Here is a 27,722-nt window from a genome sequence, read left to right as displayed (position 1 = left end):
TTCTTTTCTCGAGGCTGAAGAGTCCCAGCTCCCTCAGCCTTTCCTGATGTGAGAAATGTTTCAGTTCCTTAATCATCTTAGTAGCCCTTCATTGGACTTGCTCCAGTAGCTCCATATCTCTCTTATTTCCCTGATTTCATTCACAAAGACATTGCATGAGTACTTCTGGAGGCATAGGGGTTACAAGAAGTAGGAGAGGGAAATTGAGATGAGGGCAGACAAGGAAGTGCCTAAGTAGAGTTACATGGTAGTACTGCGGGACTGCACCTTCTGAATTCTGCACCTGGTAGTAGTTAACAGTGTAAATATACTAAGTGATATGAAACCCTCTGGCCTTTTTTGATGATTATCCGTAACATCTCTGTAATATTTCTAAAATAAATACTTATTGTTTCTGTTAGAATCTCTGGAAAAGTATAGCTTTGATGTTGTTCACTGATAAGCAGGAGCGTACTATATCTGTCTGTTCACAACATCACAATGTTTGAAACAGATGCAAAGAGAAGTCAGTCTCAGTATTGATGTTAAACAGGACGGATTTTGTGAAAGAATGCTCACAGTCTTTATGAGAGAGATTTTTTTCTCACCAGCAGAGGAAAAACTGCTACTAATCCTAATCTATTAATCAGGTAGTTACTGGAGAAACAAATTCATAAAAAACACAGTCATACCAATTATAACTTGATTGATTGATTGCTCCATTGATCTGACAGTGAAAAGAGGGACAAATAGCTGAAAAAATCTGCATCGTATGTCGTTAACTTTCTCTTTTATAAAATGTCAGCAATTGATTTATTCATTTTAAGGGTGTGAGGTTTTGTGAAAGCACAGAACTTAATCTCTGGGAACCCCTACACTAAATTACAAAACTGGAACACTGAGCCAGCAGTTAGTTCCACAGCAAATGAGATCTTATTTCCTAGCAGACTCTGACATCTGACAGACCTAAAACCTCTTATACAGGTGCTGTTTGCAGCATGCCCTGATGGTCTACAAGGCTCAATGACTTCGAATCAGTGTCACTAAAACTTGTTGAATATTCTCTGCTATCAGCCCCTGTATTTTAAAGCCAGCTAGAATTTGAACATTTTACGTTGTAGCTAACTTGCTGAGGGGGAGTAAAGCAGCTGTGCATGTTTACTGATTAAAATCTAAACCTTCAAGCCTGTGGAAGAGCTGATTTCATTCACATCTCAAGCTTTTGCAGCATGTACATTTGCTTTGTGATGAAGAGGTGTTTACTGTGTTAGGAATGATAATGACTTTTTTGCCGTTTTACAGCTTTGAGCCTAAATATACTCCTTTTGACTTGGTGAAGCAGATTCCTTGCCTTCCGTGTACTAAACCTCTAACTTAACATTGCTGCTGACTGTGACTTTCTCTTCTCTAGCCTGTATTTTAAGGGATGATTCAGGGAGATGTCAAGGTATGATGATGTCAGCCCTGGAAAGCTCTGTGCTCGTATCTTCCTCAACTGCAAGATGATCTTCAAGTATTGCTACTAGTTGAGGGAGTTCAGAAGGGCATTTACTCATCAAATAAAATTTATCATAGGATAAGTCTTTACAGATCAAGTTTTAACTGCCTTAGCTCGTAGACGTATCAAAGTTGTATACTTTAGAGACTGAGCGTGTGTAATACACAGTGGAACAAATTTGGAAATTCAGGAGGCTGTCAGAGTTGATCGTCAGATAAATTGCCAGTGTACTTGATAGATATATGAAAACAGAAGAGATTAAGTTACTCTACAACTGATGTTCTTTCAGCTAGAAGTGATACTACCACAAGTAAATTTTAGATACTATAGGAAGAGCTTTGGATACTGAATATATTTTAACTCCCTGCATTGTGTTAGCGTCATCATTTTGGCACTGATTAGTGTGATCTATTGCTGAACTGGTTCATAGTTGCACCAAAAGATTACAAACAGCTGAGTGTTAAATAATAGCTATGAGATCTCTAATAGGACATGACAACTTTAAATAATGGGAGGTATTTGAAAGTTTCATAATTGTAAGTGAAAGCTAAAAGTATGCTTATAAAGACACACTGCAGAACTTAGTAGGAATGGTGTTGAGACAGTAATGTCTCCAAGTCATTTATACTTTGCTGAAATTGTGAAAATATCAGTGAAAATTTTAGAGGTGGGTAAAAACAGTTTCAGTAAAAAAGCTTTGTAACCATTTTCTCATAATGTTGAAACAGCTGGGGGAAAGCTGTACTTCTAAGGAGCAGTTACAGACTCTAACAGCAATGAGTAGACTGAAGTTCCATTAATATGAATCGATCATGAGTCCTGTGAGAACCATTACAGTAGCAAGCGTTTTGTTAATGAATCAATGTTCTGAGTGATACATGCGGGCTGTCAAAAACTTGTAGAACTGCTGTTGTCTGTTATCTCAGTGATTTATGGATTGCACACACGTTAACAGAAACACCCTCCCCTTAGAACTCGGTTGATAGCAGCAGTGATGGAAAGAACCCGTTTGGCAGGGGGTAGTTTCTTGCATCCCTGCGTTAGGTTCAGGTAGGCTCTGCTGAAGAGGAGAGGTGCTCCAGTGTATAGCTTATTAGAAGCTGGAAGTTGAAGAAAGTAAACCAAAACCATTATCTTAATCTGAAGTTTCATTAGACTGACTGAAGTAAAGAAAAAAAATTACAGTGGTTGCCAAATGGAGAAGGAAAACAAAAACTTGGCAGTGAAAAGTTATTATCCAGCTGCCAAGAAAGAATGACAAACAATGGACATAAAAATGTAATTAAAAGCTGTAAGACCTGTTATTGAGTAGTTGTTTTTTCCCTATATGTATATCTTGGTAGTTTTATATTCTGTACAGCACAGATTGTTTCCTACTTTTGTGTTTCCTACTGTTTCATATATGTGTTTCCTACTTTTTCATACACCACAGCAATAAGTTCTAGCATGTGATTTCCTTTCATCCATCCATATATATCTTGTATGAGGTATACCTAGAGCCAAATGATGACCTTGCTTATTGTACTGCCTCACATTGGTAGCACTATGCCACAGGCCCAAACCTGGGAAAGTAGCAGGCACATGTTACCATCCAGAACTGCCCGGTGTGATAAGGCTGAAATGATGATGGGACAGTGGAAAACACAAGTAGAGGCAAGGCAGAGATTCATGGGACGAGTGAGACGCAGCTATCCTGGGGGCATAGTTTGCAGCATGTCTGTAGGGCCGGTGGGCGTAGATGCCAGTAGACAAATGTGAGGAGTAAATGCTGGCAGATGGCTGGGGGCACCCCATTTTATTCGCAGTATGCTGTGGCTCTAAAACGTGTCGCTGTGCCAAGTGTGTAGCCAAGCAGACACAGCCTGCGCTGGCTGAACAGATGGAGCGAGTTACCATGCCCACTGGAGAGCAGTGCTCAGGGAAAAGCGTTGTCAGTCTGCAGGACCAATTACCTCCTCGCAGAGTATGTTCGTTGAGCTGCGTGCAGATTACTCGAATTACCTCATGGGGCAATGCCAGAGTGGAAGTAGGCGAAGGTGTGGGAGAGCGTCAGACGCAGCAGGGCCGTGTGAATGTGACAGAACGTGGCTGTTTCCCAGGTGGTGAGCTGGGAAAGCCCCGCGTGCTTGTCTGCGTGCAGCAGTGCAGCTGCTCGTCTGCAGGGCGGTGCAGCACACCTGAAGGAGCCACTGACGTCACTGCGAGAGAGGGACCGCAGCCCTAGCTCCTGGTCTTGATGCGGGCCTCTAAGAACCACTGTAATACAAATGATTTTACTAGTTTTACTCATAAATTAATGTTACGTTTTTAAGATTTCATTGGAAGCACTGTGGTCAAAGGCAGTGAGACCCAGGTGCAGCAGTATGCTTAAAATTACGTATGAGTTTATGCACTTTGCTGAAGTGGGACCAGTGTTCAGCATCATGGTAGATCAAGCCCTTGTTTCAGTTCTCTTATTTCTCTCTTTATCTGTTATTATCATAGTTGTCAGCATTTCTGCTCAAGAGCATAAGTTCCAATTCAGCCCAGATCAACAGAAAACAAAATTTTATTACCATCAAAGGCAGTTCAATAATTCATGCAAAATTAGCTTCTCCAGATACCATATAAAGAGTTACTGCTCCGTGCTAGTTGTTACTAAAGGTTTATTTGGAAAGCAAAAGAAAAAACATCACAAATATAATATCCTCCCCTAATTCCAAATTGTGAAAGAAAATTTGGAACAGATTCTGTAGATTCATATCCCTAGGTTTTTGTTAAGTTGGAGGGTCGCATGAAGGATTTTTTTTTTCTTGCACGAGGCAGAAGAGAAGTTCTCCAGTGATTATAAGATACTTCAAATATCCTCTATGGAACCAGTCAAAATGAGGCACAGATGTTTTTCATAATGTTGTTATTATATTAGCACCCAGCTCTGGAGACAGCTTTACTCTCCACATCAGACCTAGCTTGAGTTTTAGCATAAGGCATGGCACAAAACATAGAACAAGTTTTTATTTGGGTAAAGCTTGGTTCAGCCTCCTGTAAGCCTTGTGGAATGGTTCTGAGCAGCACTTTTGATGTGATTAATGAACGGAACAGCATTGGAATACAGGGTTTTGCTCATATAAAATTTGGGTCTGTTATCTCCCATCTTCCTTCTGATATTTTGCCTATTATTAGCAATTTCAGCAGAAAAAAGATCTTCCTATGCCAGGAAGATTATTGTGCTGAGCTTCCCTTACTACCTGGCATATGGTTCCTTGGGGTACAAGGGTGAACATGTGATGGGCATTATGGGAAGGGGTTTGAATGGCCCCATTGGACTTCAATGTACAAGATGTCTTTCTTTTGTAGATAACACGTATGTTTCCAGCTCAGATAATGATGAAGATGTGTTAGTTACAACAGAGCCAATCCCGGTAATTTTCCATCAGATTGCTACAGGTAATCTTAAGTCCTGAGTGTTTTATCAAGTTCACATTTGGTGAGAAAAGACAAGACTCTACACATATGTAGAGAGAGATGAGTTAATGTGTGTAACTGTGTAGCCTGCTATTGCCTCACAAGCTTGTCATACTGTATTGTCCTACATTTGAGAGTAGAAGCAATTAAAATACTTTTTTCTGGGATCAACACAACTGTGTAGGCAGAATGTGTTTTATTCTTTCAATGTCTTGCAGTCTGTGCTAAAGCGTTTCTCCTTGAATCCAGGGAAGGTGCTTAACACTTCCCAGTTACAAGTTCTCATGCTCACTTGCTTGAAACTTCACTAAATCTTCACCATTGAGGATAAAACTGTCTATACCTACCTTTGTCTCTGGTGAATTATTTCAAAAAATTTCAAACAAAATTATTCAGCCGTTTCAGAAATAAGGCTATAGAAAAAATATATTTTTTTTTCCAGTGAGGAGAAATTTTAGAAACCTTTTCATTTGAAATTATTTCCATGTTGTACATGAACAGGCATGCTTTTCAGAGTTCTGGACACTTTTATACAATATATAATCAAGATTTGTGCATACTCCATAGACATTTTTTTTTAGATTTTAACAGCCAAATTCCCTGATGATTTCAGGATGCAGGCAAGACTGCATAGAGCAATCTTAGTCTTAATTCTGGCAGTTCATCAGATAGGAGCACTTGACTTTGCAGTCTTTTTATTATTATTACAATGCTTCAGGGTTTTTTTTTGCGTAACAGAGTTACTTTGAATTCCATTGGAAAACCAATATGATCTTCAGACCTTGATCTTGTTTATACCAATGCAAATAAAGAATAATTTTATTAAAGTTGGTGGAGTGGCACCCGAACAAAAAATGGTCATTATAGTCAGAACTTTAAGATAAATTTATATTGCAGATATGCCTGTAATTTAAAAATAAATAAAGCTTGTCATTTAAAATAGAAAAAAACCTTCTCCAACTAAATATTTCAGGTCTGCATATGTAAAGTTATTTCACATTATCACAGATATTTCTTATTCCCCCCCCCTTTTTTTAAGAATTAAGAAAAACCAGTGATGTCAACTACTGCTTATCCATAAAATCAAAATTACAGAAGGAAAATGGAGAGGTATGTAGTTCTTCTATGTATATTTTAACAAAAGGCATGTTGACAAACTACAGAGAATAATTATATACGAAAATGTATCAGAAATTTCAGCCTAAAGACATACTTACCCGAAGTGTGGGCTTGCATGTTCTCTGCATAGTGGGCATAGTTCTCTGCATTTCATTGGGTGATTCACTATTGGATTACTTGGGATGTGGATGCTCTCACCCTAGTAGATGCAATTTTGACATTTTTATCACTGCTTGTCAAGCAGTGGCACTGACAGTCTGTTTTAGAAATACAGCTGTGCCAGAGAAGTTGATCAGGATGCCATTACCTTGTAACCTAGTCTTGCACGCAAGACGACATCCCATTTCTCAGCTCCCTGCTTATTCCTGTGCCCTACAGCAATCCTGCTGGATTCTCTGGACCTCTTCATGACACTATTCACCATAAATAGCATGTGGAAAATTAAGGCCTTCCAGTTACAGTTGTGTTTATGCTGTACCTTTGTCACTGTAGGTTTGCTGTACCTTAGTTTCCTAACGCATTTAACAGACATTAACTCAAGATAGAAATGATGTTAATGTGAGGTCCACAGGGGCTGACAGCATTATGAGCTTAAAGAAAGTTTTGTATCTGTTCCCACCCGAAGCAAGAAATTGAGCCCTGTATCCAGAGTTCATGTGCCTAGCTTAAGGACTTTACTGAATAAGGATGGCTCTGAATTTGGTCACATTTTTCTTCATTACTGCTCTTTAGGCTCAGATCTGTATTTGATCCTGGAAAAGGAAGATAACCATGGGAAGACATGATAATAGATATGGCTTTTTTTTATAGATTTGATTTACAAAGTTATACTGGAAATATTTTACTTTCACTGCTTCATAATTGTATAGTGCTCTATAAATGTTAGACATTTAAGTGCAGCAATAATTTACCTTTTTGATTAAAAGCATGAGATACAGTTAGCTTTATGGGACAGAGTTTGAGCTTTCATTTTGTTTTTAATTGAAGAAGGTACTTAAGGAGATAAGTACTGAAAAAAAGCCTTTATATAAAAGTCTTCAACGCTGGCCATTTCTGTTGGCTAGACAGTTACAGATTTTGAACAGGATAGGATGGGTTTGTCACTATTCTCGTGTGAGAGTTTCATTTCTCTTTAGTGTGCACTGAATTAGTGGTCATATGAGTTCTGTTTTAAAACACACTTCCCCTTGAGCTAAGGTTATCATTAAACAGAGAAGACTGAAGTCATTTTGTTTCTCTTCAGCAAAGTAGAAGCAGAAATGATTTTTATCCCTTGCCTTAAAAACATTACTGTGAAATTGGCTGAATTACAATTTTTGCTTTCTGTATACATGCAGTGAATACAGCATGAATTTAGAGGCCAAGGTAAGGAAATGGGATTAGAAAGTCTGACCATAGAAATTGGTGATAACAGTGTATTTGACTTTTTTGAATGTATGGGGTTTAGGGGTAGCTTCTCATCTTTGACTGTCCTCTTTGATCTTTGTTTCATTATGGCAGTTCTGTGCAGGACGTAAATAAAAACATGTAATAAGTACATAATGTTCAGGCTGAACTGAAGAATTAGGATTTTTGCAAGTATTCTTTGGGGGATTCGTTTCATTGTAGGGTCTAAGAATTACAAATGGAGACAAGGATTAATATCTTTAAACAATTACATAATAAGAAGAATAGGCTTCATTAGTAAGAAGCAGAATATAACACTTAGCTCATGCTGAGTTGCACGCTGTACCATGTTCAGTTCTATTTACTTGAGTGCAATTATTCACAGATCAACCTATTTAGAGCAGGTTTTACTTGGGTAAGCATATTACTTTCTAATCCTTAAATTTTTAAAGTTTTATAATGGACCTAGGCATAGTATTAAGTTTGAACTTTTCTGGCAACAGGTTGATACCTCTGTTAAAAATAATAGTTAAACGGAAATGTGTCAGAGTTTTCCACAGAAAGGAACTTAAGAGTTCCCATGGTTGGGCCTGAGTTAGTTCCTTAAACCAATGTCTTTTGGTGGGTAAGTTTGCTTAGTTTAGCTTTAGCTTTATCATAAACATTTTGATTCTGATTGCTCTGTGCAGAAGTACAGAGTGAAATATTCCTGAATATTCTCCTGATTTCTCTAGTTCCATAGAATGCCATCCTGTCTCTATATCCAGGCAAAGTGTCATTTATCCAACATACATTCAGGGTATTTTTATGTGTCCAGTTTAGTGGGTGTGGGTTTTATCTGCTCTTTCATTATTGACAAAACAGGCCTGTAGTACACTTCTAGAAAAATGCTACTATAAGATCTCTGACTAAAGAGCAGGGAGGAATTATTTATAAAGACAGAATTCCAGTATTCATAATTAGAAGTATAAATGCAAGACACAAACATATGACCTATATTATTGTTAACTTTCCCTTTTAATTAAGGAGTCCAGGCACAACAGCGCAGTTGAAGAAGATTCTGAAGGAGATAATGATTCTGAAGAATTTTATTATGGAGGACAGGTAATAGAGGGTATTTTACCACAAATTTCAGAATGTTAACATTTGTAAACTTCTGTGGTTCGTTCCATTATAAATGTATAATAATGATTATTTTCTTGAGTTACTTAGTACACTATAGAATATGGTGAGTATGTATACTACTTTTTATGTATAGTCTACTATAAAATAGTAGAACAATATTGAATGTATTGAGTAGAGTTATATCATAATAAGGTGATTTCTTTTATAGTTGCAAAGCGGTAAGAACAGAAAAAACAGCTGTTGCTCAATATGTTTGAAAAAAAAATCCAATTGTTTACTTCCAGGAAATAATTATGTATTCTTTAAAGCGTATCCTATTATTAATACAAGTGGGAAGTCAGATTGGATCCAAATCTGCTTCCTTTTGGAGGACTGACATTGTGTTACATCAACAGCACTGCAATTTAATAGTAAAAATGGTTATGACAAAACAAAATTTTGATCTAGGGAACAATCCATTCTTTTTCTGAGCTCTTCAGTTAAATTTGCCTTGAAAGATGCAGAATATTTTTTAAGATGACTGTCCTGCTCTCTGTCTTTCCTTCTTATTCTCTGAGCAGAATTAGTTGTATTACATCCTCTTATGTACTGGGAAATAAAAGCCCTTCATATCTTTTTCTTTTGAGATGTCAGTAGAGCACTTCACACTGTTAGCCTCTATTCATTTTATTCATTTTTTTTGTATCTTTTTACTCTAAATATTGCCCAAGCGGAATCATTCATCATTTATGTTATTAGCACTGTTTATTTTGATGAACATTTTAGCAAATTAGGTCAATGTTTATGAAAGTTGTCACTGGCTCAGCCTTGAGGCTGGAGCCATCTATGGCCTGCATGCGCAGGCAGGGGCTATGCCAGGGCGTCAGCAGCGCCAGCCGGTTGTGTGGGCGCAGAGTGGGTGGCATGCTGATGAGCGGGATGCTGCCCAGCCCTGCTCTGCTGCAAAGCCAACCACAGGCTGTAGTTTGAAAACAAAATAACAGGCGAGGTGCTTTACAGTAAAAGCGCAGCCCTAAAAAGCTATCAGAAGTGAAATTGAAACTGGAAGTGAAAGAATGTATTTTCAGGGTCAGAAAATAATCAGTCAGCTTGGGGTTTTGTCTCACATTCATTGTGGCAATAGCTTCAAGTGTTGCCTCCCGTCAGCTACCAGCTCCCACAGCCCTACGGAGTATTGGAGTGGACTGCGTACACATAGTACATTGCAAAGCCTGGTGTCTTAGTTTAGTATCTGCCTGAGAAGAAAAATCCGATTTTGCCTTGTGGTGATAAGTTGTGTGTACTGGCCTTCTGTTTCAACCCTACAGAAAGGGCAGTAACCTCAAGATATAGAGAGAAGAGAGCTGGAAGTGCAGTCTTCTTGAACCAGTGTGACTAGATTTCCTAGAGGATGCCTGTCAGTGCCCAAATAAATGACTAAATTTTAACACTGTATATGGAGGATGAATATAGAGACCAGTAAATCATTTTGCAAGGTCTAAAACAGCTGTCTAAGAGGTAGTGCTGATCAAAATTTAGTTACTTTACATCTGAAGTGGAAGCTTTATACTATATTGCATTGTAATTTTTTTAAGGTAGTACATTTAATTGCAGAAATGACAGCAGGTCAAGCAAGGAGTTAAATTACAATTAAATCAACAATAAAAATAAAATAACAAATTACTGCAAACATCCTGAGTACGCAATACTGGAAAAGCAAAATAAGGAGGACAAACAAACAAAAATAGCCCAAGGTACCACTGACAGTATGTTTAACAGGAGAGAAAAGGAGACTCCTTTGGAGATAGAATTAAAAACTGTGTGGTCAAAAAGAAACAGTTCTGAAGAAGACCTGTAGAATTAAAGAAATGATAGTATTGAGGACTTAGGAAATAAATAGGAAACCAAATAGTGAGCAAAGTTCCTCAAGAGATAAAAAGAACAGTCCTTTTTTGAATGTTATAATTGTATGAGTGACCCATACAAGCAAGCACCCAAGCGTACAGGGATTGAATAATATGCAAAAGGACAAAATAGTTGACTGTATGTATGGGCAAAAAAATGAGGTAAGCTGCTTCATTTGAGGCAAGTGAATCTGTTCCCACAGAGAAACTCTTGGAAGAGGAGTCTAAAATAGAGTTAGTGAATTCTAAGGGTTTTTTACAGAAATGTTTACTTTAACAACTACAGGGCAATTTATAGATGCCAGTGTAATTGTGTGATCAGCACAGTCGGAAAAGGTGGTAGTCAGAGATAATGCTAACATTTCCAAGTGGTTACAGCTGGAGGGACAAGAGAAGAACTGATGATGAAACAAGGACCGTGGAAAATGGGAAATGTCATTTGATGGGCAGTGAAAACAAGATATGACCTTTTGGTCATAAATTAAATGTTTGTATCCACTTCCTATGCACCTGCTTGTAATCCTCCCTAAGGATTTAACGGATAAATACTTTAAAGTAGCTAAGTGTTTCGACAGCCTAAGTCCTATTGATTTTCAATGGGATTTAGGTTTGTAAATCACTTAATCTCCTTTAAAAATGCAACCTTTTGTCATTATGTGGGACAGAATAATCTGAATCAGGTCTCAGATTAAATACTGAGACTGTCTAAAAACAGACCCTTAAGATACAGCAAAGTTATCAGATTTTTTAGCTTTTATATTCACTTTCTCTGAGACTCTTTGTTAGTTCTTACTCTGGATCTCTATCCTCTGTGCATTTGCAGAAGAGAATAGAGGACTGAAACAATAATGCTACTGCCTTTGCGCATTCTCTCCCACTCTCTCTCGTGCTTCAGTTACAGAACGTACTTGCAAACGCAGATATACAGAACTCGGGCAGCGTCCTTTGCACACAACAGCGTGGCTGTGGCACTAATTCGGGGATGGAAGATGTAGTGGGGTGTTCCATTTTGCCAGAACACAGCTTCGTTTCCCTTCATTTTTATTTTTCTCTTTGAGTTCATAGCAGAAAACAGCTTGGAGAAAACATTATGTTGAGTAGTTTGGTACTCCACGTGATGTTGCATTTGAGGGGTCTCAGTCCTGAGGGATTTCAGTGTCAGGGTGCCTACTTTGCAAATCTCAAATGGTTTAGGAGAGCAAACCTCAGTGTTTGAGCTTATCAGCATGGTGTCCCTTTTGGGCAGGGTGTTAAGAAATATTTATGCATTTGAGTATATTTTGTTGGGGGAACTTTCAGGAACCTGAACAGGTGCCAATGATGAAATAAATAAAAACTTTTTACAATTTTTTTCCCGGCAGGTTAGCTATGATGGAGAACTTCACAAGCACCCGCAGCTGGAAGCTGATTTAACAGCAGTGAGAGAGATCTATGGACATAATGCAGTATCTCTCAGGTATGTCATTTTACACTTCCATGTTCTGGAACTTTTAATATTTTGAAAATGGAGTTCCATGTAGGTATTCCTTCACTGCCGAAACAGAAGTCATTTCTGAAGCAACGATTTCTACATATTATAGGAAAATGAAGGAACACAGTTAGCTGGCAGTAATGCTAGTTTTGGTTTCATTTTGTGATTGAATACTAATACAATTGGCTACGCGGAGAACTGGTCCTGGAAGCCTTTTCTAAAACATCATTTTCTTTTGCAGTTCAATAGGTTTTGGATCAGTCTATTGTATTTTGCTGAAAATTACTATTCAGCACAACACTAAACCCTTGTTGAATTGCTTATGTTCTGTCATATTCTGTCTGTTGCCCGGGAGGTGAGCAAGAGGGATGATAAGAGATTTAGAAAATGTTGTCACTGGGGAAATGCTGAAGGAACTGGATTTGTCTAGTCTGGGAAAAAAAGATAGAAGGAGCGGACATAATAACCATCCTTCAGGCAAAAAAAAAAGGCTGTTTATAGGTAGGAAAAGTGATCAATTGTTCTCCATTGTCATCATGAGAGAGACAATAATAAACTAACTTTGATAGCAAGAAGAATTAGGTTAGATTTTAGGAAAGTTTTCTAGTTTTAAGTTCGTGAAACACTAGAGTAGCCTACTCAGTGAGCTTGTGGAACCTCTTTCAGAGGTGGATTGTGAAAAGAAACGCCACAAAATTTCTGTGGGACATATACAAGTGTGCATAGGTATAGGATATCTTAAAGTCCCTTCTGGTCTTTTATTTTTATGACTTCATTTTCTGTGTGTGTAATTGTAAAAATTCTGCAAAAATAACATGTAGACAAGATGTTACAGATCTGCCAGAACTATTACAAAGAAAAGAGAGTTTATCTACAACTATAGCGTACTATACCTTTTAAAATTAAGTGGAAATTCGTTAGGTTTAGAGGACCTGGGGAATTAAAATCCAAATAGTTGTATATGGGTTTAGGAAATTAATGAGATGATAAACATTTAGCTGCTAAACTGATAAATATGAAACTGTATATACCTTGATAATATGGTCCCTCAGGCTCTTAAGACTGCAACATTTTATGTAATCTTTTAAAAACTTTAATGCAGCTAATTTATTGAATAAGCTGTTTCATTGTAAGCTTTGTGATCTCCTAGGGCTCAATGTATTAGAAATTGGCATCTGCGGCTGCTTCTGGCATGTGGAAAACTTTCATGCTTCTTGCAGTCTGCAATAGTTGAAAGTAGTCCTAAATTCCTGGAAACCACAAATACAACTTTTAGCAATCAGTTTCATCCCTCTCCTGGAGCTCCAGTTCTCTGACTGCAACAAGTCTATCTGACAGTGACACCCACTAAGCATGCATGTTTCTTTGACAGTTGTCCCTCTTTTAGTAGTCTTTTACTGTCAGAGAGTGAGCTCTAAATATAAAAAGGGAAATTCTTATACCTGCCTGCTTTTCATCACTGCCCTTTGAAATCTGGCCCCCAAAGCCATGAGAAAGACCTCTGGCGCTAGGTCATTGACCACCCAAGCCGAACTCTTGTTTACATTACCTATCCATTGATGGACAGAGGACCTCCAGGAGCTTCAAAGTCAGAAAGCATTCTGGGAGCCATTGCAGCAGATCAGGGGCTGTACCGCTCTGCATGAGCGGCTGCAAGGGTGACTGGGAAGCCACAAGATCAGCTGGGAAGCCACAAGGTCTCACAGCACGTAGCCAGCCACCCACCTGCCCGGCATGCACTGGCATACCTCATCCCACATGTGGACAAGTCTGATCAAGAGAGAGGCCTCAGGTTTGCTCTTACTGGAGAGCATTGCAGAGACACCGAGGTTTGGTGGAAGAGGTTCCCTTCACAGAGCTTCATGGAAGATCAAGGCCCATGTACGCTTGGACTGAGCTCTCAGGAACTGGTCGCTTCTAGTGTAAACTAGGCCCTACCATTGGCTGAATGGCCACTTTGTTAAGAGATAGGTATGTATATTCACAAAAATATTTTCATATTATCAAAATTACCTTATCAATCAGCTTCATTTAGGCCCAGTTGCTGCTGTGTGCTGTCTTCATCTAGCTTAGTTGAAAAACATGGAAGTCATCATGAGAACAAGCATGTAAATGCAGTATAAAGCAAAAATTTAATGACTAAAAGAGTATCAGCTAATGTGTGAAAAATGTGAGTAACTGCACTTTTACAGAATTGTCCACTTAAGTAATGAAAATAAAAAGGAAACCAATTTTTGATTTAGGTATATGAGCAAGTATTTTCTAGCCCTGTTTTTCAGAAGTCTTCAAATGCACTGAGTGGGGCCATGGGAATGAGTCAGAAGACAAACAAAACAGTCACACTTTAAATGTAAAAATTCAGAGGGCAATGAAACACCTAGGCTATATGGTATTTGTCTTTAATGATTCATCTGAAGCCTCTCCTTAGACCACTGGGTGTTTACTTAAAATATTTTTTTAAATTAACTGGGGTTTTCCTTTCTTATAAATTGGAGCAGCATGTGACCATTATTGTTTTCTTGATTTATTTGCCCAGTACCTGAGACCAAAATACATAGCAGCAATGGAATGAGAATTTTGAGGAATTAGTAGAAAAAATTTAGCCCGTTTAAGCAAGATGTACTGAAAGGAAGTTTCAGTGCAGCAGAGCATCACCCACTGGGAATATTGATCTGATCTATGTAAATGTGTATTTTATAACCATTCTGATTTTACAGCCAAGATTATCCTGTATAAAATTTTCCCTTTTCTAAGTACTCCTGGGCTGAGGAGTATCTTAAAGACATCTAATCTAATGTAATTCTTTCCTTTCAGGGAATATGGAGCCATTGATGATGTAGATATTGATCTGCATATTGATGTTAGCTTTCTTGATGTAAGTAATCTAATCACGGAATTACATAATGAACATTAATGCCCATTTAATTCTGCTACATATCAAACTCTCCAGACAACCACTGAGACTTTCCTTCTTCAGAGGCTTGATCTTCACAAGTGGCTGTCGCGTTATTGATTGCTGCTCTGTGGAAAGATTTTCTTTTCCTTCTACAATCTCACTGTTAAAATGTTTTGTCAGCTTTTATTTACTGCATGTATATTTCCTTTCAAACATGCTTTGTGAACGGTAAATGTTGTAACTGATATAAATGAAATACATTTCTTTTTTTGCTATCCTAGACCTTAGTTAGGTGAAAGCACTTCCTAGAGGAGCTCTAGACCTTGGCTATGGCTCTCCTGTGTACTTCTCAACATCAGCCCCTGATTAGGGAGAGGCTTGAGCGGCAAAGGAGACAGGACAGCGGTACTGCCAACTGGCGGCATGGCTTCTGTGACAGTTATGCTGTCATTAACTCCACACTTCCTCACCTCGTTTGTGCAATTACTTCCTCTCCTCTAGAAGCAGAGAGAAAATTAATGTTTTTAGGAGCATCATTAGCTTCTGCTATGAGATATATCATATTCCCAGTTCAGTACAGCACATAAGATAGTTGTTTCGGGGCTCTTCTAAAATGTAAGAAAATCTATGAATTGTTCTGATCAGTCTTAAGGAGGAACAGGTTTCCTTTGCCCTATGTTATGGGACGAGCTTCCTTTCCATCTTTATTTGCTCCTTTGCTCCTCAGCTTTGAACCAGTATCTCTTGATAGATGGGAATGTGTCTGCCTACACTGCAGATGTAGTACCGTGTAGAAACCCGTGCCCAGTTTAAATGAGCTTACTCAAGAACAGAAAGCAATCTAACACTGCTCTTATGGGCATCAGCAGGCAATAGTTTGTCCTAATTCTCAACTTTAAAGTTGGAATAGATGTCCCATGACTGGGTAAATGAATGGAAGATCAGTGTTTATACCTAGCCTAAGGTAAATTGACAAAATGCAGCAGTTCTCTGTGATGGCTAATGGTTTTTGCTGTTTTCTTTTTATCTTGAATTAGGAAGAGATTGCTGTGGCTTGGGATGTAATTCGCACAGAGCCTATAATAGTGCGATTGCACTGTTCACTTACACAGTACTTAAATGGTCCAGGTTAGTCACCCGCGTATTCTTCATGTGATTTGTGTGGTGTCTCACTTCTGAGCCAGGTACTAGGTGACAGATATACTCTTTCATTGCCAAATCTTTGACCCTTAGATCTACTACTAAGGAGAGCAGTCCTGTCTGTTTGAAATTATATATTTGCCTGATTATGCCATCAATAATGACAGGGACACTAGTTTAAACTTTTATAGGTTGGATTTTGGAACTTGCTGACTTGATGGCCTGTGAAATATAACTGCCTTAGGAACCTGAGATGCTTAAGGATTAAGAATCGGAAATTGTTAATATGTTATTTCCTGATTTTTTGAAATTAGGCACTTTGTATGCAGTCAAGGGATCATCGCCATAGATGCAGACATCACTGATTATGTACACATATACAGATCTGTGCAGCATATTATGCCCTTTTTTATGCACCTTTGAAGAATCAGGCCATGATAATTATCCTGTTAACTTCTGATTTCTGTATGACTGTGTGAACTCTGGGGATCTTTAAATTTGAATGAGAATTTTTAATGTTCTGTTGTCATCCGACTCTGTGGTTGTTAAGTAAGTAAAGCTTCCTCATGAGATTAAAAATGTTCCAATTCATGAAGTCCCAAATGAGATTCAAAATTTGGAAACATTCATATGCAAGAGTCAAGTTCAAATATAGTTTTACAGTGGGAAGTCAGAACTAAATGTATATTTTGAATCAAAACTTGCCTGGATTTGGAGGCTTCCAGTGCAAGCTGTCAGCTTAGGCTTGTATCTGTGGGAGAATTCTGCCCCTGGAAAATGAATAGATATTTCCAGTCATGGTATGTTTAGCAAAATATGTCCCAATGAGCTATTTTTATAGGATATGTTGTCTGCTGATGCTAACTGTAGGCTATATTCTGTTCATTCAAATGAACATTTCATTGCATCAGTGTCAGGTTTTTTGCTTATCTTTTGTCTTTTTGTCTGTATTTTTTAATCCTTTTTATAAATGTGCAGACCTTAAATAGCCATTTGCTGTAGGTAGCTGTGTTAGTAATCACGAAAAATTTCTATCACAATGTAATTAAAAAAATTAGGTGCAGCAAATAAAAGGATGAAGTGTGAAGAGCCTTGTACAGAGAGAAATGATCTAGTGAAATGAAAGTAACAAGAAGATATCTTCTGCACTATTGACAAGGTTAAACAGAAAGTTTAGTTCCCAGTCCTGCAGCTGCCTGGTTGTGGTAGTGACTGAATACTGAGAAAGGCAAGATCAGAGCCAGAGACAGATGCTTCGCTATTATTGGTATTACAAGCTCAGTGCAGTTGTTGTTGCAGCCATGTCTTTTTATTTGCCAAAAAAGGACAGTGAGATCCACCATCCTTTGTGTTAACAAGACCTTTCTCTGTATATTCCCCTTCCTCCTGAAAAGTCTCCTCCTGAGACTACAAAGCCATTACTTTATGCAACGTATTTTTCTCCTTGTAGTACCTTCTGCTGATTGATAAAAGAATCATATATGCAGTATACTCCAAAGCACAATGGGGGGGTCTACAAACCACCCTGTAGTTATTTAATATCCTAATTGTAGATACTCATTCTTCTAGTTAATATCTTTTCTGATTATTATATATGCCCGTGGGCAGTTTCACCCAATATCTTAGAAACCTGCCTTAGATTAGGATGAATCACCCTTTGGAGGTGCTTAGCTGTCTCCTCTGGCTATGAAGGTTAGATAACAAATGTAGTCTAGTTGTCAGCTTTTAAGACTGCAAAAACTGGGTATGATGAATCCCGCTGAAAATAACTCCCCCACCCCGTGTCCGAAATTTGATGACCTAAACACGTTGCTACCTCAATGAAATTATTCATCCCTTTTGAAAAATTAACCAGTTTTATTTAAAAGATGAGATTGTATTTTGGTAGTAATATTAGAGGAAGGGTGCCTGCACTGAATTCAGTGAAATTACATGGCAAAGTTAGGTACATTGTATTTTTTAAAATTGTCTTATTAAAGCGAAATTAACAGATTAACTTTGACATTCTGAATAAGATCTGGCTTTCTTAGTGATCAGAATAATATAGATATACAAATACTGGGGTTTTTTTTAGTAAAATTTGAACCAAACTCAGATTTTTCATTTTGTTTTCTTTTCTTTTACCATCATCATTGCCCCCTTACCTAACACAAAGTATAAAGTTGATTCATGCTTTTAATATGTGTTTGCTGTTGTCCTGCCGCGAAGACCTGAAGCACTCTGAGCAAGTGCTGGATCCCATCTGCCACTTCTCTCTAGTAAATGTTATTAAAGGATTTTAGTAATACCAGGAGCTTATTCTTAACCTCTACCCCTTATGCTCTCAATTTTCTGACAGGTGAATAAAGATATACCAATGGCAGGAAGGGTCTTGCTGGAAATTCAGGGTAATCCTTGGCCATTGGGATTCGTACATCAGGCACTTAGATGATGAGTATTATGGACCTTGTACTAAAAAGTCCTTAGAAAGAAAGCTCAAGTATAAGTCAGTTCAGTTTTTTCTGATCTGGGTTTCTTCATACTCACAAGAATTGTAACCCTGTGGAGAAATATTTGACTAGATTTGGAGTACACACATGCCTATCCAAGATCTAAGTTTAAAGATACTTGTGCGGAACTCATATGAATTTTACTTATATTTAGGAAATTTGAATTCTTACGTGGAATTCTCTTCTCAAAAATCACAGAAATACTTCAGGTGTCCTGCACCTTTATAAAGTTCTGAAATTCAGATTGTGGAGGAAAATCCTCAGAGATCTTACTGAGGAAAATCCAGTAACTAAAGAAACTGTATCAGCAGCTCTTTCTGTGAAAGGGCTTTTTTTTTTTTTTCCCAGTTACACAGGCGTAAAATCATTGTTTCCAATGAGGACTAGTTCAGTTTGAACTAAAGTAACTGCATGTAAAATTCTTTTGAGATCCTCCTAGGGCCATTAAAAAATGATAGACTTCAAACCAGAGGTAACAAATAGTGGCACCTCCAAGTTCTCAACTGAGAAGATTTTAAATAAGTAAATTTATTTAAAGCCAGGGCATCCTACCCTGTCTATGTAAAGTTTATTTACTTGGAAGAAAGTTTAAGAGATTATGACTGAGATGTACTGTCAATACAGGCATATTTAATCTGATCCTGCTCTCCAGTTGTTCCTATAGCATGAAAAGTAAAGATACATTTATGTCATTAAAAACAGAGGAAAGAGATACATTTTAGAAGATTAAATATTTAAAATTGATACTGACTAATATTGCAAAAAGAACTATTTCTTGATAGACTCAGGGCATGACCACTTGCACCACTACTGCAATGGTACTGCCTATAGTAAAGGTCTAGCTAGAATGGGGTCCTCAAATACGATACATATGGTCGTGAGTTCTCTGTTCTGAGTATTGCTGTAAGTACCTGCATCAACAAGATCTCTTTTTTCCCTAGTGCCAACTGTGGATGTATTTCAGATCTCTACGAAGGAAAGATTTGGGTTGGGACATCAGCTGAAAAAGTAAGTCTGGAAAAGTGTAAACCCATGTATTTAGGTTTAAATATTATACTCATTTTAGCTCCTGGACCATCTCAAGTACGAGAAAATTCACAGATTATCAGATTGGTTAAATCAAAGCATTTTGAACATATTTTTCTTAAAAAAAAATCAACAACAACAAAGAACAGTTGTTGCCTTTTTTAAGTCCAGTTTTGACAGTGCTTGGAAAGAAGTTGATTTGTGCTCCCTGCCAGGGTTTCCTGGCAATTTACTGACATTTAGGAAGGAAGCTACAAAAATTCAAAAAGATTATAGCTAAGCATGTTCAATTTCATATTTACATTTAGATTGTGAAGTCTCTGGAGCAGGCATATTTCTGAACATCATACATACCATAAAGGAGTTAGGTTTTCCAAGTGGTAGTTTTTAGGATATACTACAATAATTAGGCTGCCCAACTTTTGAGGACAAGAAGGAAGAATAGCAGAGAAAAGTTAGCAGTTTCTTGTATTCTTGATACATCCCAATTTTATTAAAATTTTAATGAGTTATCTTTTTACTCTGAGTGAGTTTGTGCCTAGATCTCCATGAGAAGCACGCTTCCACAAGTCTTGCAGTGGTTGATTACACAGAGCATAATCTCAATAAAAGTAGCATGTGAATTAGTTTTGGGGGGAAGGGGAGGCAGAAAGCATTTCCGAGGTGCTGAAGCCCTCAGTAGTTAGTCCACAGAGCAGCTCTGCCTGTAGAATGAGGATGTTGCATCACACAGCCTATGTGGTGAATACAGAGGCCCTGATATTAAAATGAATGTGACTTGGCTATGATACGAAAATCTTTCTTTCTTTCTTAATTTGCAGAATCATGCAGACGTTTGTTACACAGCAGTGGAAGAATAGCAAAGAAAAATCTAACTGTACGCACAATAAGAAGGTGTCTGACAAAAAGGTGAAATCCCCTCTGCACATCTTTTCTACATTGCGCAGGTAATAACAAGGAAAATGAGCTGTTATCGTCACATCCTGCTCAAAATCCACAGCATACTTCACAAGGTGAAATGCTGACTTTTCTCCATAGAGAAGTGTTCTATTTATATCCTGCCTCATGGGTTTCCAGTCCTTGCCTTGCATGGCTTCAAAAGTGAACTATGTACTACTACAGCTTCTAAGACTATTTGAAGGCAAAACATTTCAGTGCCCTACTCTCTGAAACAACCATGATTCATCTAGAACTGGAAATAATTCATTTTATATTACTTGGCTGTATATGTCACTCTACTAGCTTGGTAGCATTTGACTATTGTTTGGGTAGCAAGCATGTGTATTGCTAATTTTGTGGTTGTCCAGCTGTTCTTTCCACAGCTGTCTGTATTTTGATTTTTTTTAAGTAGAACGGTCACTGTGTCAAAGACTGATTTCAAAAGCTGCTGAGCGCCCACCGCTCCCCACTGTTTGAACGTATGAACGTTCAGAACTTCTGAAGTGAAGGCACAGAATTTTGAAGGACAAAGTCCAAAGACATTAAAAACCATGCAAATAATAGTTTGTGCTAGTTCGGTTAAATTCATTATGACTGCTACCAGTTACTCTTACGCTTTAAGTCTCTGTAAAATCAGGCTCTGATTTTCTCTCTTTCAGGAATGTGACTGTCTACTCTAGCATGTTTGCCTGCTTCTGAAGGGTTGAAAGATCACCCCTTCTCTGAATTTGAATCGAATACTTCTTTAAATGTTTCCCCTTTTTGATGTATTTTGCCATTCTAAATTCCACGTGTAAAAAAGGAGGGGAATAAACAGTTGATTCGCATCGAGAAGGAAGGAATATCACAGATGACAAAAGGTTTTTTCCCTATTCAAAGGTAAAAGAGGAAGATGGTGTTCTGAGCAGAAAGCTTACCCATCCCCTAGCCTGCCGCTCACCATTGGCCAACGCAGTTTGTGCAGGCTGTAGCTTGGAGGTTGTTTTTATTCAGAAAGAGCATACAACAGCTAGACCAATCTTCCTCCTCTTGCTTTGGCTGCTATTGCAGTCCCTCTCCCAGGAGTGTTCAGCCCAAGCTCAAGACCCCCTTTCCCTCTCTCTAGAGTCCCATACCTACCTCCCATACATCCGAGTGGGATCATGAGCCGTCTGCAACCATGAGTCAGCACGCTACACTCCCACTGTTACCACTTGCTAACAGGCTGAGGAAACCTGCCAGCCTCTTACAGGGATCTTCCCTTTGGGGTTTCGTTTCTTTTGTATTTGATCCAAGCCAAAAATACTCAAAAGATTTGGATTACTTATAAAGCATAGAAAAATGATTCAGCATACCTGATACCAGTTTTATGGTATCTTGTTTTGCAAGGAAAGGTGAATGTGAACATTATAGAAATGTGCCAGTTCATATGAATGATGTTTTGCAAAAACCTTTTGTTCTTTATTTTCTGTATTCATAATTTGGGTTCCTCAGTTTCTCATTTCCGGTGTTAAAGAGGTAGAACTTCTCCAAAATAGGACAGAATGGGATCAAATTGTCTTCCACAAAGCACTCGGATTATTGTGGGGTTAAAAAAATCATTTCAGCTGAATTAAATTTGAGATACTTCCTGCAAGTTTCATTGCTCATTATATCTTCCATTTGATCTGCATGTAAAATTTGTTGTGCTATGTGCAGAAGAGAGTAATTTTAATGGGATCATGCCATAATGATTATATAGGAAAGATAGATTTTGATCAGAAAAATGTGTTATAATCTTGTGTGAAATATATGGTTTCCATTTCAAAAATAAGTCATTTGGTTAGAGATCTAGGCACCTAGACCAAGAACTGTAACGATATGGCTCTTTCTTCTATGTATGCAGTTAGTTGCCTTTCAGTCAGTAAGTTGTGTATAAATAGGAGTAAGATTTGGTATTGGGAAATTGGTCCTACATGGAAGTGCTCATTTTTTTAAAAAGCTGGGTTCGTTTATCACTAGTCAGATACATAAAGACAGCTGGCACTTAAAAATTCATGCATATACATGGACTTAGTTGCTTGTTTTGCACAAGTTTTTGATTATTCTCCAACTACCTTTATTTATTTTTAAGGTCGCCAAGTTATCCTCCACCTGGCTGTGGTAAAAATAAATCAAAACTGAAGTCAGAACAGGATGGCATCTCCAAAACTCACAAGCTACTGAGAAGGACTTGCTCTAGCACAGTTAAGGCAGAGGATGTGTGTGCCACAAAATCCCACAGAACCTTTGGCCGCTCATTGTCCAGTGACCCTAGAGCTGAACAGACAATTGCTATTAAATCGCACAAACTGTTGAATCGTTCTTGCTCTGCAGCTGTCAAGCAAGAGGAGTGCATCACTTTAAAGCCCCATAAGCTGTTAAGTAGGTCGTGTTCGGGGGATCCTCGATGTGAGCACAACAGCACCTTGAAGCCCCACAAACTTTTAAGCAGGTCTTACTCCAGTAATCTTAGAATGGAAGAATTGGATGGATTGAAGAACCACAAGTTACTCAGCAAGACTTACTCCAATGCCCCTAAATCATCCAAAATGGAGCCTTTCAAGGAGTCCACCATAGCAGAGGGCAGGAGGCTCTCTCTTACCTCAGGGCTTATTGGTATCTTAACACCATCTTCTTCATCATCACCTTCACAAGCTGCTGTGCGTAATAATTTTATTATTCTGCTTGTTTTTCTCACATTATTTTCAAATATGCTATTATGCTTATTATGCAAAGGCATTAATATTCAGGACATACGTTAGTGGAGATATTGAAAGAGTTTAACATTCAGTGAAGAATAATGGAGTCTGTTTTTTAAGGTGGATTTAAACAACTATCCAATACACATGTATTTAAGTCATAAAACCAGAATCTTCTTAAGTCAAGATGGAGACTTTACATCTCTTCCGAACACAGCTTACTGTACAGCTGCCAGCCACTGAGAAAGTCTGGTCACCCACTTCCTTCCCTGCTTCCTTTCTTGCCACAGGAAGGAGGGACAGTGTGAGCTTCTGTGCTGCAAAACTGGCTTAGTCGCACAGGTCTTTTTTGATTTTCCTGTTTGCTTCATGGGGGAAGCAACACCCTTGGCTCATTCGGGTGCTAAGTCACTTCTCCCTCTAGGCTTTTCATCTGTGACCATCATCATACTGGAAGGAATGCAGTTATGATTCAGCTCGCCTTGGGCGCATTTACGCTTTGCGAAAGGTTTAACCTTCAAACGCTCTCATGGCAGCAGAAGGTCAGGGAAGGAATTAGGCCCACACTGCCTCCCTTTCTTTCCCCAGAGGTATGATTGTTTGGGAAAACAAAGAGTAGTACAAATTTTTAAGTTCAGAAGTTAGAGCTCAAACTTAATTCTTCCGTCTCTGACTCTTAAAAGATGACTTTTGCACTTTAGAGGAAGGAGCTGGACTTCACTACCTGTGAAGAGGCACTTAGGAGACAGTCCTCTCCAGTCTCCGAGCCTGAGGGTACCTTGATTTTCCCAGCCTATGGAAACTGAGATCCTTGGTTGAAATGCTGTACATACATACATTCAAAATAATACTTTTTGAATAATGAAATTACATAGAGTGTATTATGTCTCATGGTAAACAAGCTTAATAAGCTGTGAGCTATGCTCATCAAATCTGAAAGCATTGATTTACTATTGTAAAATCATTTATATACATGCTATGTTATTAGTTCCTGTAAAGTGCACAACCAAACTAATTTAAGATGAGCCAACAAACTTTTTACCTGTACCAGTGCAGAGGTTCATTTTTTCTTCTGAACCAGCAGAGGAGGTCTCAACTTAGCAGCCTTTTTCCTCCTGAAGTTAAGTGCAAAAAAGTCCCATTGATTTTGATGAGGTAACGAAGAGCTGCCTAAGTGGCTTCATTACTGATAGTATCAGCTGATTCAGAAGAAATGAAAGCCCTACTTGACATTCTATAAGAACTGCGAGTAATTTTATTATCATAATTTAGGGAAAATCATCACCTACATGGTCATGTGTAATTTCACTGGTATTGGCAGAAGGGCATCAAGAATCCATTTCACATTTTACATGTGGGGACCAGGTATACAGGTAATCTGGGTGCCTAACTCTAATCTGAAATCTGTGGAATGTGTAACCGATGAATTAGGACCCTAACTTATGTTGATTCTCAGCTAAAATGTTTGAGTCTCATATATGTGCACAAATAGCAGGATTATCTCCGAAGAGAAAAAAAGTGAAGTTTCCCAAATAAGCAGTTAGAAGACTGAAAGAAAATAAGCTTGTAAATAAATCAAAACTCCAAAAAGCTGTAAATGGAGCTGGTCTGACTCTCAGTCTAAACAAGGGTTGTTTGAGATGATAAATGTCAGCCTAGGGGGCATCCTGTACCTTACTGACTGCCAAAACAAAGGTACCTCCCTATTTCTGTTGTTGCACATTGAAAGAAAAAGGCAGAAGGAGTGTGAGTGGGATCTGAGCACAGAGAGCTGTCAGTTTGGAGCTCACAGAAGTGAGCTCATAGTAAATATGAAAGAAAAAGATTTTCAACACTTCTAGGAGTTATTTTAGTCATTCAAGCCTACGCACGTATTCTGTATTTAGATTGGCGTAAAGACAATACACGTTTTAAGTAATGAAATGCCTACTCTTTAGAATGGAGTTGAGGAAATTTGTGTTTCCATTTGAGTTTTGGGATGCTGACATACAGAAGCTCATCAGATTTAAAAACTAAGAAAGAAATGCTGCAAACCCACCCTGCACTCAGCAAACAGTTAACAATTTGTGATAATTGGTTTATGCAAATGAGAGATTTTTTTAGATGCAAATATTGTTTAAGTAACAGATTTGCACACAAAAAATAGAAGTGTTTTACCATCTCCTCAAGAAAGCCTTGTAATTAAGCCTTGTAACATCACTGAAGTTCCCTGAACTTTTTCCTTGCAGCAAAATTATGGTGCAAAATGCATTCCGATACGAGACCGTGGCTTTCTTGTGCAGGTAGGATGTCATATCTTACCCATTTTTAAAACACTCTGGAGCATGAGCTGACTGTTAATTATTTTTAAGCAGATGTTGTTATTCTCATTTTCATTGTTCTCAGACTATTGAATTTGCTGAGCAGCGGATACCAGTGTTGAATGAATACTGTGTGGTTTGTGATGAACCCCATGTGTTCCAGAATGGCCCTATGCTGAGGGTAAGTTGTATGTTTGCTGGGTTAAATAATGCAATTTTAATGCCTTCAGGAGCAGTGGACCAGACAAGCCTGTTACAAAACTATTGAATTATTTTGGATGAGGCTCATCCTAATTTTCTATTAGGATACAAAAATGTAATGCGTTTTGACTAGCTTTTGCTGTACATTTGGAGACGTATAATGCAAATAAGAGACAGGGAAAGGAGGCTTGTAGAGTAATCGTAGAAATATAAAGGAGGAACGTATTTCACTGAAAACTAATGTTTTAGAGTATTTGTGGCTGGATAAGGACAACTAAGACTACTTTTCCCATTCCTTCTGACATCCTTCTCAAAGCTCAGGGGTTATCTCAGTCCTTAAGCTCCTATCATGCAATGACCGGGGTTCTCAGATACACTGGTATTAATGCTAGAAGGCCACGAGTACTGCTGCCCTTCTCTTCTTGCCCTTCTCTTCTGCCCTTCTGGGAGGAATCGTCCTCCATAATTTGATTTAAAAAGGCAGTAGAAGGAGATGCTCTGTGAAGCATCCTAGCAAGCAGCATCGTAGACTAGAGGTACTGTGGTGGTTCAGCATGTCCAAGTTCTGGCCAGTTATGCAGCTCTTTCTCCCTTCTCATAGCCTTGTAACTGAGCATGAGGAATTTTGCGTTCTAAACATTGCATCCTCGAAGTGCTGTTGGTGAATGCATAAAGTGAAAAAGAGTAAGGTTGATCATGAAAGACACGCTTTGCCTGGAGCTACTGGATCCGTACAGCTTGGTAAAAAAGTATATAGGAGAATAAAACTCTTACCTTTTGGCCTGACCTTACTGTGTGAGCGCTTCGGAATCTTTTATGTTTCACCTATCGTGAATCCTGTGGAAGCTCGAGTAACTGTTAAGATTAAAGCTGTGGAAAATTGTGTTAAGCACCAGTGTATGAGTAGTCTTAACACCTCACCTGCCAATATCTTTCCCAAATATCAGGTCCACAGTTAAGTCAGCAACTACTGGAGTTGAGCGAGACATCATCTATGATATTCCCATGGAACTACATTCAGGAAAGTCGTTGCTTCCGTAGAAGCAGAAATCACCTCGTAGTCAGCCCGCGTGGTGCTCAGTGGCGCCACGGCCAGGAACTCTGACTGCAGGCAGAGTATGCAAATAGGCTGCTAATAGGATTTTCAAAAGCACCTACATATTTGGCTAACATTGATTTAAGTCACAGTTAAACCTGTGTACTTTTGAAAATCCTACCAAGTGGTTATTTGCCTCTTTAGGCTCATATCTGCCTTTTATAAACACGGATTTCGGCCAGCTTTATCAGCGATGAAATCCTGATGAGAAACCGATAGAGAAGGCACCAGTTTCTTGTCTTTTCTCTCTGAATGCAGTACTACACATGCTACCTGTGACAGGACGAGATAAGATTCAAGTGAGTTATGTGCAAATTCTGGATGATATAATTTTTTAAATTACCAAGTTTTTTCTATTGTCCATAGGACTCAGATAAAGCAAAGTAGAATTTCTTGCTGTTCACATGCTCAACTACTAAAAGAAAGTCATCAGGTCTAAATTAAAAATCTTAATTCAGGTTTACTGCTAAATGTTTTTATTCCTTTCCCATCTTAGTGATCCAGATCTCTCAGAATGACTTTTCTCTTGGATCATCTTCAGCATATAGAGAAGTTATTTTAGCCATCAGTTTGGAAGTTGTTTAGTGCTTCAGTACAGAGGAAAGTGCAAACATATTTGCCATTTCACACATGTTCATCACTGCCTTTGCAGGCAGCATAACCTAGCAAGCATTGCAAAAATGAAAGTGTGTCCTTACATCACCCAGAGAGAAGGAGATAGTGGGAAGAAATCTGTCATGCCCTCTGTATGCTTGAGTGACTCAATAAGCAGTGTAGAGCCATTAATGAATCTGCAGTTCTGCAGAGGGTGAGAAAGAAAGGATCTTAGTTTGAATCTAGCATGAATTTGCCAAAAGGTTTTAAGGAAATATGTGCTTCATTCTTCTGAGCGCTCCCATGGAGGCAGCCCAAAGTAGTGAATTTTAAAGTTTGTTTCAGGAAGATTGTTCCATTTATTTAGATGCTTCAATAGTTTACACATGCATATATATCCCTGCATATCTCTCTCTCTCTGTATATATATCTGTATA

At 38.3% G+C, this 27,722-nt stretch overlaps 1 protein-coding gene across 2 annotated transcripts in view; it reads left to right on the top strand.

The window, feature by feature from the left end:
* Positions 1 to 27,722, top strand: part of LOC104146895 (protein mono-ADP-ribosyltransferase PARP8) — a 120,196-nt gene that overhangs the window by 56,463 nt on the left and 36,011 nt on the right. Inside the window, exons 4-14 of one of the 2 annotated variants that reach the window (XM_068926972.1) lie at positions 4,814 to 4,903; positions 5,961 to 6,031; positions 8,453 to 8,530; positions 11,796 to 11,890; positions 14,720 to 14,780; positions 15,839 to 15,929; positions 19,372 to 19,438; positions 20,278 to 20,403; positions 22,488 to 23,055; positions 25,323 to 25,376; positions 25,480 to 25,575. In XM_068926972.1, coding sequence (XP_068783073.1) covers positions 4,814 to 4,903; positions 5,961 to 6,031; positions 8,453 to 8,530; positions 11,796 to 11,890; positions 14,720 to 14,780; positions 15,839 to 15,929; positions 19,372 to 19,438; positions 20,278 to 20,403; positions 22,488 to 23,055; positions 25,323 to 25,376; positions 25,480 to 25,575 — 1,397 coding nt within the window. Of the gene's footprint in view, positions 1 to 4,813; positions 4,904 to 5,960; positions 6,032 to 7,236; positions 7,406 to 8,452; positions 8,531 to 11,795; positions 11,891 to 14,719; positions 14,781 to 15,838; positions 15,930 to 19,371; positions 19,439 to 20,277; positions 20,404 to 22,487; positions 23,056 to 25,322; positions 25,377 to 25,479; positions 25,576 to 27,722 lie in introns of those variants that run through there. The other variant, XM_068926973.1, reaches the window with a different exon arrangement.

Source organism: Struthio camelus, chromosome Z, assembly GCF_040807025.1.
Source record: "Struthio camelus isolate bStrCam1 chromosome Z, bStrCam1.hap1, whole genome shotgun sequence".
Lineage (NCBI taxonomy): Eukaryota > Metazoa > Chordata > Aves > Struthioniformes > Struthionidae > Struthio > Struthio camelus.
This window is presented reverse-complemented; position numbering and strand designations above follow the sequence as displayed.